Below are 10,674 nucleotides of genomic sequence, written 5' to 3'. Positions count from 1 at the left end.
GTATAGTTGTATGTTGTGGTATCAATGTTTCTGGTCAGCGATAGCATATTTTAGCATGTCCGAAGCATTGTCAGAAGGAAAAGGTCCCTGAAATCACCTGCAATCCTACTTATACTAAAACATCTAAACTCTCTATTCGTTGTAACGATTTGAAAACAGCACTGACTAGCAGCTTAACTCGCAAGTTCCAGCAAATAACTTAAAATGGCGCTCAAAATCGCGGTGGTATGTTCTAGTAATCAGAACAGAAGTATGGAAGCACACGCAATATTGAGGTAGGTACGGTTGCCCACGTCATGAACACATGAAGTACATTACATAGATCCAACGTTGCAGTGATGAATACGTAATAACACTTGCATTGGGTTTAAACTGATCGTAAATTGAGTCCTCAAGCCCCGTGTAAAATTAATGTAATTATTAGAGGGACAGTTAACATCAATCACATGATGGTAGCCTAAGATTAAGAGAAAGGCTGTCCAACCCATGACGGTAAAAATATGGTTCGTCTTGAAAAAGTGTGATACCCAATTAATACGGTATATAGGAACATGAAATTGAAAGGAACACATTATGTACTGTAATTCTTACGTGTTAGGTTAGTTTGTTAGTGTTAATGTAAGTATCTATACTTGCACCGCAGACCGTACTCCATTCTTTGTGAAATACTTGGTGTCATTAAATTTATATGTATTACAAATATTACTTAATAGGTTCCTTTTAACTTATTACACAAAGTAGTCAAATACATGATAAAAGCATGGATTAAGTTACTTTCATACACACATTCATACATACATATATTTAGCCTTAAACTAATCCTAATATTTGTAGCTTTAGTTTTCTGCATGTTGAAATAGGCCTTTCAACCTATATTGTTTCTTTCACAAGATGTACTGAAAACTTGTCAAAACAGCAAGTGATAAGGAACCACTGATGCGCAATCATATACATTCAAATTAAGTTCTCTGCACAAATTATGTAATTCCAGATCAGTGAGATTTGAGGAATTGAAGCCTCTTTAACTATTGGACATCCTTCAGGCCACAATTTAGCATAATGGCTCATCTTTTGCTCGAAAGGCAACCCAAAAACATTGATATGCTATTTTTTGCATATAAATCGAACTTACCCGATCTAGTCACTAGCCCATTATTAACTTTTACTTTTATCTTTGTTTTTCTTTACAGTAAAAAAGGTTACAATGTCAGATCATTTGGGACAGGAGCCAATGTAAAGTTACCAGGATCAGCACCGGACAAGCCAAATATTTATGATTTTAATACAACATACGAACATATGTATCAAGACCTTTGCCGGAAAGACAAGTCTCTGTATCCTGTTGTTTGGCCTTAACATGAGCCTAGGCTGTTATCCTATCTTTACACTGTATTTGCATATTTAATGCTCCAGAATGTATTTTTTCCTTTAAATCTTCCCCTTTTCTATGCATTAGGTGTTGCTCATGCCACAACACTAGTGTAATGCAGTTTTTTTTTTCGATTTCCTTTTAATAAAAGTCATAATTTTCTAATCAGTGTCTTGATCAACACACTGGTATGTTGTTTTTTCCAGGTTGGTTTGTATGGTAAGGTAACATAACATAATTTAAAGTAACATAAGGTGACAATGAAATGACAAAGTTATGTCCTAAGTAAGTATTAGAAAGGTAAGTAATGGTCAAGGTAAGTACGTTTACCTTTGTTACCCTGTTTCTAATTTGTGTTAACTTTACTTGATAAATTTGGTATGGTAAGTACAGTAAAATAGCTTCTTTGGGGACAATTCCTGAAAAATTGACTGTTAAAGCAGAGCTGTTTGTATTTGGGTGATAATTTCAAAAAAACCTGCAGGGTATTACTTGAAAGGAGACAGCATTCTCTTGTAGATATGAGGAATAATGAATTATTCCTTTAGATTCAAAAACCTTTCTCTTCTTTTTTTTGTGCCCAGAAACATCATAATTACAGTATCAAGCCAGACAAATATCAAAATTCTTGCCTTTCCTTCATTTTTCATGTAAAATTCAAGTAGTGATATTCATCTTTAAATGAGTTTGGAATTTGATGATAATATAGTCTTAGATAACATGAAAGACTTTCCTAAACCTAAGATTTGGTTAACTTTGTAAAAATCAAAAACAAGACAAAAAAGAAAGGAAAAGCAGAAGAAGACAAAGAGATAAGGAAATTTGTGTGTGCTATTTTATAACCTTAGTCCCTTGAACATTGTTTGACATGATAGACCCTAATACTTAGGCACTCTCAAAGGAAAGGTACTGAGGCTCTTGTCAAAATGATAAAAGGGACGAAAGTATGGAGGTCTTTTAATAATGCGTTCAACTTCATTTTTGTTTCGAAGATACCAAACAAAGTGAGGTAGCGATGGTCACTCTCCCATTTCAAAATTCAAGAGTTGATGTACCGTTGTTTCATGCTACCTGTGTTGTACCAATTGGGGTGTCCTTGACTGTAAGGTTAGGCTTTCTGTATTGTGAAGTTAGGCTGTAAGGTGAAGTTAGGCTGTAAGGTGAATTTAGGCTCTCAGAAATTCACTATACGTACTGTTTTTTATATATATTTTTTAATGTCTAACACATCCTTACTTGAAGAAGATCAGTGCTGATACTGAGCCATAGTACAGGATGATGTTTTGTTCTTTCAGCTTTGTAAATCGTGAGAATGTGAAATATTTCTGAATTAAAAGTAAAGAAAATACAACAAAGCAATATTTCTCTCTGTGTCCTATTTGTTCTGTATGTTTAAACATTCCTATTGAAAATGTCTGCTACATACTCAAGTAGGTGCAAATGTTAAACGCCCTTAGATGCTATAATCTGTGAGGCTCATCAGTGAGGACTCTCTGATATCAGTATGATGGACCAAGTTTTGTCCATTTTGATGCCAAGTGATTTCATGCATGTCGAATTACGAATAATGGTTTGCCAAGAGGACCTATTAACATTATTCCTGCATTTGAGTCCATCGCCAGTTGTTTTATAGTTCCAGCTTTCCCTGCGCCCCTTTGAAATACCACTTTTGTAGAATAGCTGTCATCCAACTCTTGTTCATGTGAAACTTAGAAACTCGATATTAATGCCAGTGTGTCTGTGATTTGGGCTGCAAGAAAACTGACATTGAGTCATTCCAAATGGGCTTGACTGCCATTATTGCGGAAGAGACATTTTAGAATAAAGACTCGCTGCCATGACCTTATGTCTCACTTGAAGTTGAAAGCCAATGGTTGCCCCACCCACCGTTGGTTTTTTGATCATTCGCCTTTAAACTGTTTGTGCTGTTTCATCGAGTGATATGGACACTCCCTAGATGTTCTTGTACACCATGGAAAGGTTAACACCTTTGCAGAAACTGGATTTCCGAGCTCCTGATGATGTTGATTGACCACTTGTGGGTCAAAAGTTCCAGTAGGGACAGACGGTGCTAAATAGGACCGGAGTGACGGGCATCGGATGCGGTTTCGAGGTCTTCCGAAAGGTATTCGACGGTTGCCATGGCAACGGAAGAACTTTCGTTTAATGGAAAGAAGGTGTCCATTATGACGCGCTCATAGGTAAGAAGTAAACCTAATGTGAACAGCATATTTTACGTGAAAACTTGTTGCTGAATTGTTCCTCACGAGACTGTTCTATACTGGACTGAATTAATTCCTACTTTTCCAAGTTTCATGAAAAATCAGTTGTGAAAATCTGACTGAGAAATTACAAATGATGAAAACGTCTAAAGAAATGTTTGGCTAGAACGGGATTCGGACCGGTGGCCAAATAACTGAGGGTTATATAGCGCACGTTTGTAGAGCGCAGGGCCTGTAATTACTAAGGTCACTTTCGAATCTCGTTTAAGCCAACATTTCATTTCCATTGAAAACAAATTTTCTCTTAGCCGAAACAACAAAGTGGCTAGTCAGTCTACTAGGCTAATGCTTTGCCGTAAGTTGAAACCAGTTTTAATCAATTTATTGGCTAATTTGTCAAATTTCTAGCAGAGAAGCAATCGATTGGATCTGTGTGACGGAGAGCAGGTGACCAGTTGGATCGAAACTACGGGGATGAAGTTTCAGTACGAGCCACCCACATCGGGCAGGAAATGATCTTATCATTGGTGTTTATGAGGAACCAGACATTGACTATTTAACACGATTGGATTGTTGCTAGTCCTTGGGGTTTGTTTTTGTCGTTCGATCAACTCACACAATGTATCTGGACTCCCCCCTCCCCCACGTCACACACACACATTTCGACATTAAAAATCACCGTGTAACAAAGATGGATGATATGTAAATATCGTACAAGACTGTGATAATCACATCGCGATCGAATACCTGAAATGCCAAACACTGCCGCCATGGGCATAACTGTAGGAAGTGCTCCCGGATATCGCCAGGCCGGCACCACTCACCCTCCCTCTCCCCAACAAGCCAAATCCGCCCTGGTCAAAAGTATCATATAATGGCCGACGATTCTTGTATTGGACTCCAAAATTAAGTAAGACAAAATGGCAATCGGGAGAGCTACAACAAGTATTGGGGTTTAGATTTTATTATAGCAGTTTGGGTCCTGATTGAAAAAAAAAAAACATGGAAAGAGGGTGGGATGGTGAGGATGGGGGGAGGGGAGGCCCCGTGACTTCTCTGTGCAACAATATTTCCTGTTGACAGCGAAAACAATTTTTTTTTGGCTGCAACGCCAGGTGTAGCTTATCACTTGCCAAAGGACGTAAGAGTGAGGATAAACGTGTGAGAAACCAACGGAGGTAATTTATGATTTCAATTTCCAGTTGTTGCGTGACCATTAGACAATGGCTATCTGACGGTCTCTCGTATAGGTAAGGGCTTAAACCGAATGAACATTTGCTCGAAAGATATTGTAGATGAAATATGGCAGCTGCAAGGTAAATACATTTTCCCTCTAGCGCAACAGCTTGTATCCTTAGGAACTTGGCATAAGCTACCAGTTTAGTGGGTCGAAACGGATGCGCCGCTGTATACGAGGCGCAGGTTAACTGAGGCGCCGATTTCCTTCTGGTTGCAAAAGGTGCTAGTGTCGTCCGATGCGCCAGATGTGTTGCTTGCTTGAAAGCTCCTGCGCCGACGGTTGGATCACCGAGTCGATATCAGTTGAACATGATGCCCAGCAAAGCCGTCGGTTTATTGTAACTTCGTTACTTTTCTCGGAAAGAAAAGACTCTCCCCCCCCCCCTAACTCCCACCATTTCCCTAACATCTCCACTTTACCCGAATCATCATGGTGTTGGTGACGCCGTTCCGTACACCACAAAGACAGCGCTGGAACTGAAGGAAAGCCACCGTCGGGTTTCTATTCTGGAAAACAACATTGTTTCAACTTTTTTATATACATTTTGTGAAAGGAGGATGATTCAAGTGTATCCGTTGCCAGCAGGGATATCACCATCACTATTCAGTGTCCGTACAAGCTTTACCAACATGAACATTTAACCGTTGTTGGACTTGAACGAATTCGTTAAAGGCATTGAAGACTCGCCCCAAACCGCGTACCTCGCTCTGAAAAGTTAACTTTCAGTTGCTTGCAAATGACGTTTTCTTCTTGTCGCTACAAAATGCAGACAGTATGAAACGTGATACCTTGTTATCTTTTATCTAGACCTGAGATGTCCACGCTGCTATGTACACTGTGTTGTGGGTATTGATCGTAGCTGTATGTATTGACTGTACACTAGTGTCTAATTACCGACGGTAGCAAGCTGTGTGTGTATTTTCTGGGATCGATGGTGGTGTCTAACACTTCTGTTACACCACATTCGAAACTAGGTCAGATTACCGGCATGAGACGTTTCTTTGTGCGCGAGTCTTCACAACCTTTAATCTTTCACTTATTTATAACTGAATGAGCTTTTGTAAATGACAGTTTTGCCCCTTCCTGTCACCCGGTACATTTCTTTCATTTTAAGTCGCTTCCGTTGACTGTCAGCGACCCGTTCTCTGCATGCCTGTTAACTTATGCAGGTATCTCTTTCAATCTGTTTGTATTCCATATATGTTTGTATTTTTCTTTCTTTATATCTTTATGTTATTTGCCTTAACATGACATTTTGTTCAGATATACACAAAATGGAATCCTTCACATGTTAGATAGGAACAGAAGAATCAAGTCCAAACCGGAACGGTTCCAGGATAATCGTGACGTTTTCGACGTGGTGGTCACCGTAGAGGAGCGGGTGTTTGACCAAGTCGTAGAAGGTGAGGAAATGTAAATACTATTGAGTCGTCCAACATCATATATTCTCACATCCACGTGACTCTACAAAAAAAAAATCACCTAACTTGCATCTTCCGACTAAGAAATACAATCATACTCGAAACCTGTAAGTAACAATTAGAGGAAAACAAATTGCGCGATGTAAATTCTCCAGAAACTACATATGCTATACCACTCTTCAATCTTCGATACGTCGAACTAGCCTATAAGTGGCGGTTTTTTTCGGAATGAAAGTAACTAATGATTAGCCGGTCATTTTTGTCTTTACAGATCTTCAAAAGCGAGGGCAACTGTCAATGAAACCCGTTCATGTTTTCAACATGGAAGTTAAGGACAACCACGACGAGGCCACACTGGGAGCTTTCCTTATATGCGAGCTATGTCAGATGGTAAGTATTTTCATCGAGAGCGGATTTCAATGCATACATGAAGAAGGAAAAAAAATAATAGAATAAAAGAAAGGCTTTTGGAATACTGGATGAATGTCTCTGCTAAATTTTCCTAAACTCAAAGGGCATTGAAGACTCGCCACAAACCGCGTGCCGCCCTCTGAAAAAAAGTTAACTTTCCGTTGCTTGCTAGTAAAGATTTTTTCTTGTCGCTACAAAATGCAGACAGTAATGAAATGTGATACCTTGTTATCTTTATCTGGACATGAGATGTCCATCGCTGCCATGTACACTGTGTTGTGGGTATTGACCGTAGCTGCATGTATTAACTTTACACTAGTGTCTAATTACCGACGGTAGCAAGCTGTGTGTATTTTCTGGGATCGATGGTAGTGTCTAACACTTCTGTTACACCTCATTCGAAACTAGGTCAGATTACCGGCATCAGACGTTTCTTTGTGCGACAGTCTTCACTCCCCTTTAAGCGTGATCCGTAATTATTATGGAGTGACGTTTTTGTTTTTCTTTGCTCAACATGAAGGAAACTCGTTGTTCTTTTTACATCACCTCTTAATATATTTAAAATGTACAAATAAATATTGTATGTGGTATATATACATAAATGTATGCAAGGAAATGCTAAGTTTGTGATTTTTATCCGATTGTAAATTTTGTTTCCCACCGTCCTTTTTTATCAACAGTTGCATAAACCTGATGACCTTGAAAACGAACTTGATGAACTTATATTGGAATTTGAATCTAAAGCAGCCAGGGACGTACTTCACGCGGTCGCCTTCTATTGATGATAGTTGTTTAAAGTACATGCATTGATCATAGTTTGAACTTTATTGATGATAGCATGGTATCCCACTTGAAATTATCTATCTTTATTGATGACAGCAAATGGAATCTAATCTTTCTTGATGTAAACATAATATTTCTATCAGTGATAGCACGGTATCTATATCTATGGTATCATCAATCTTTGTTGATGTTAACTAGATGTCCATATTGGTAATCGCACAGTATCTTTGTGGATAGTATAGCATGGTATCCCAGTTGATGATGGCATGCCAATTCTATTAATGATAGCATCGTATCACTAGTGATGGTAACGTGTATCTTAATTTTTCTGATGATAGTATGGAATGTTCATTGGTGGTGAGATGGCATCCCAACAGAGATAACATGTTATTGATGATAACATCTATCTTAAGTTTATTTTTTTACGATAGTACGGGATGTCCATTGGTGATACGATGGCATCCCTATTGGTGATAACATATGTCTTTATTGCTGGCAGCATGGTATCGCTATTGATGATAGCATGGTATCTCCATTAATGATAGCATGGTATCTCCATTAATGATAGCATGGTATCTCCATTGATGATAGCATGATATTTCTTTAATTATAGCATGGTATCTCCATTGATGATAGCACGGTATCTCTATTGATGGTCGCTTGGTATTTTCATTGACAATAGTATATGCTCATGGTACTGATTGTCGCGACATACTTCAATATTGATGATACCATGAGCTCTCCATGTTGATGTTACGGCCATAGTTTGAGTTTTTGTTAATGATGATATTGACTACCGGTACCTATTGATGATAGTGTCTATTCCAGATGCTTTGTTGTTTTACGAGATGTTTATTACCGGTCACAAATGTTGCTTATATGTGTCTGAGAGCTAATATTTGTCAAATATAATATAATGTTATGTCCTGAAAGTGATTTATTTCTAATCTTGTTGAACAAAATTACATCACATTTCAGACTTTATTTCCCTTCTGCTTCAATAACGATTTTAACGTTCATGGTGCATTATTTATTATACTGCAGAATAAAGGTTGACAGAACGTTCGTATTTATATGCTAAAATTGCAGGGGAATAACCACGTACTTCTATCGGGGACCTACCCCAACCCCTTAGTCTCTCCCCCAGAATTCATAACATCTTAGCCACCCCCTCGCCCCCCCCCCCAGTACACCGGTGCTTTCGCCCCTGCTAACAATATTAGAGAAACATAGTTCCATCAGTGTTGTGAATCAGGCCTATATGGGTAACAGGAGTTGTTTTTATTGTAACATTATTGAAATTAATAAAACAATGAACCAACATCACCATAAATGCTAAATATTATGAAACGCTTTCTAATTTGACAACGGAAAGACGATAAAGAGAAATATCAACACTCAAATTGTTACTTTTCTTCCTTGATTGTAACTAAAACCAATAGTTTTGCCCATAGTCATCGTTCATACATCAGTTTTAATTTTATTATTGACATGTAATTAATTTCGTTCTATTTGCGTTCACATTGAACTATAGTCGTTGAAATAACTACACCCGCTCTGAACTTCTTTTACACATTTAAGTTTTTGACAAATTCAATTTGACGCTCGTTTGTAACTTTTGTAATATAATTTGACCTTCTTTTCTTAGTTCTTAACATTCTCTTAATTGTTTATGTTATTATATGTTAAGATATATTTTGTTATGTTATGGTATGTATATTTTATGATATGGTATGTTGTGTTATAGTATCTTATGATATTTTATGTTATGTTGTGGTATATTATGATATGTTATGTTATGTTGTTGAACGTTTCAATAGCTAGAATACTTTGAGGACGTATCCACTTATGAATCTGATCGTAATTAAGTCAAACGCTACATATTACTCGAACGGAATTAAGTTTCTTTTCATTTTTATCTTCCGGCATTTATTCATCATGGCCAGCAGTATCTGTGTCGCATTAGTTAATAATTGTGGTTTGTTGTAGGTTTTTCTTTAAAGTTCAGTTTCTACTGGATTTTTTTTTTTTTCGACAGAGTAGAGACTAGAAACGTATTCAAGAAAATGAGCAAGAGTGTGATATTGGTGCAATTCAAGACGTGTGTTGATGCTCAAACAGACGGAATAAAAGAATTGAAAAACGGCTCCACTATAAGAATTATCATCCTATTGAATTAATGTTTATGATTGAACATCGTATAAGAAAACATATAAATGAGAGTGCACGGTTTTATGTGCATTTCTTAGGGCAGAAAATTGATAATCTATTTTGACTTCCATTCTTGAAGAAAGTAAGTAGACTCTGTTCTTTCTGTATCGGATGTTTCAAGAAGACAAGTATAAGGGAATATATGTATCATAGTAGTAAATTGAAATGTCTGTAAGGAAAAGAAAAATGGTTTATGTTTGAAATACAAAGAGCCATGGTTCTGGCTCAAAACAACATCTTTCTTGCTTAGTGATATTTGTTTTCTGCTTGGTGATCGAACCTTTTAACGGTAACTCAAATGAGCCATTCGTCTCGCGTGTAGGGGATTAAAGTCACAAAATATAATTTACTAATCCATGTGGCTGATACCATAACTCTGTTAGGCCTCCCATGACAATCCAAGTAGGCTCAGAGCCCAGGAGACTAAAGTAGTACTGCCAGGGAGAACAACGGGTGTATGCAAGGGCGGCGGAAGCACTTTTAATCTAAGGGGGGGGGGGGGGACCAACGTCGAAGGGCACTTTGAAGAAATTCGATTGGACTGATGCAGCCTGATATTTAGTACCCTTTCCCAATAATTATAACCAATTTGGAAGGGTTATAACACGGCAAATGATTGTATTTTATTGGCATGCGATGTAATAACTAACGCATGCCTATACGATATGCACATTAACATGATGAACACGCGCGTAGCGCGCGAAACATTTTGGTAATATTTTTCGGGCAAGTCGTTACAGCCCCCCCCCCCCAAATCAAATTGGGCTCCTACGCCTGTGGTAGTAAACATTTAAAACTTCCCGAAATATTTCATTCGACGTGGGTTTCGCTTTGTAAACTCTTTTTTTTTATTTCGAAATATGTAGAAAAAGGGCACATTTTTAACCTGAGGAAATAAAGTGGGGGGGGGGGGGAACGTGCCCCCTGTGCCCCCCGGTTCCGCCGCCCTTGGGTGTATGCTAGTCATGACAATACTAGATAGGAATGATATTTTTTCACCGGGGGCGTGGTGCCTTC

The 10,674-nt window shown here is 38.0% G+C and overlaps 1 protein-coding gene across 1 annotated transcript; it reads left to right on the top strand.

Moving 5' to 3' along the window:
• The first annotated feature begins 1 nt into the window (after position 1).
• On the top strand, positions 2 to 9,893 carry LOC139976058 (RNA polymerase II subunit A C-terminal domain phosphatase SSU72-like). Its single transcript, XM_071984466.1, has 5 exons — positions 2 to 275; positions 1,191 to 1,334; positions 6,095 to 6,234; positions 6,524 to 6,642; positions 7,344 to 9,893. The coding sequence occupies exons 1-5, from the start codon at positions 205 to 207 to the stop codon at positions 7,443 to 7,445; spliced, it is 576 nt and encodes a 191-aa protein (XP_071840567.1). The 5' UTR covers positions 2 to 204; the 3' UTR covers positions 7,446 to 9,893.
• Positions 9,894 to 10,674: the final 781 nt, after the last annotated feature.

The sequence above is a fragment of the Apostichopus japonicus genome, chromosome 11 (genome assembly GCF_037975245.1).
Source record: "Apostichopus japonicus isolate 1M-3 chromosome 11, ASM3797524v1, whole genome shotgun sequence".
Classification (NCBI taxonomy): Eukaryota; Metazoa; Echinodermata; class Holothuroidea; order Aspidochirotida; family Stichopodidae; genus Apostichopus; species Apostichopus japonicus.
The sequence above is the reverse complement of the archived record's forward strand: the minus strand, read 5'-3'. Positions and strand labels throughout refer to the sequence as shown.

Bases quoted from the DNA above. Each gene is read 5' to 3' on its own strand.
- LOC139976058 (XM_071984466.1), top strand. From the start codon at position 205: ATGGCGCTCAAAATCGCGGTGGTATGTTCTAGTAATCAGAACAGAAGT. The intron at 6,235-6,523 runs GTGAGGAAATGT...TTGTCTTTACAG, and splicing joins GTTTGACCAAGTCGTAGAAG to ATCTTCAAAAGCGAGGGCAA. The intron at 6,643-7,343 runs GTAAGTATTTTC...TTTTATCAACAG, and splicing joins TATGCGAGCTATGTCAGATG to TTGCATAAACCTGATGACCT.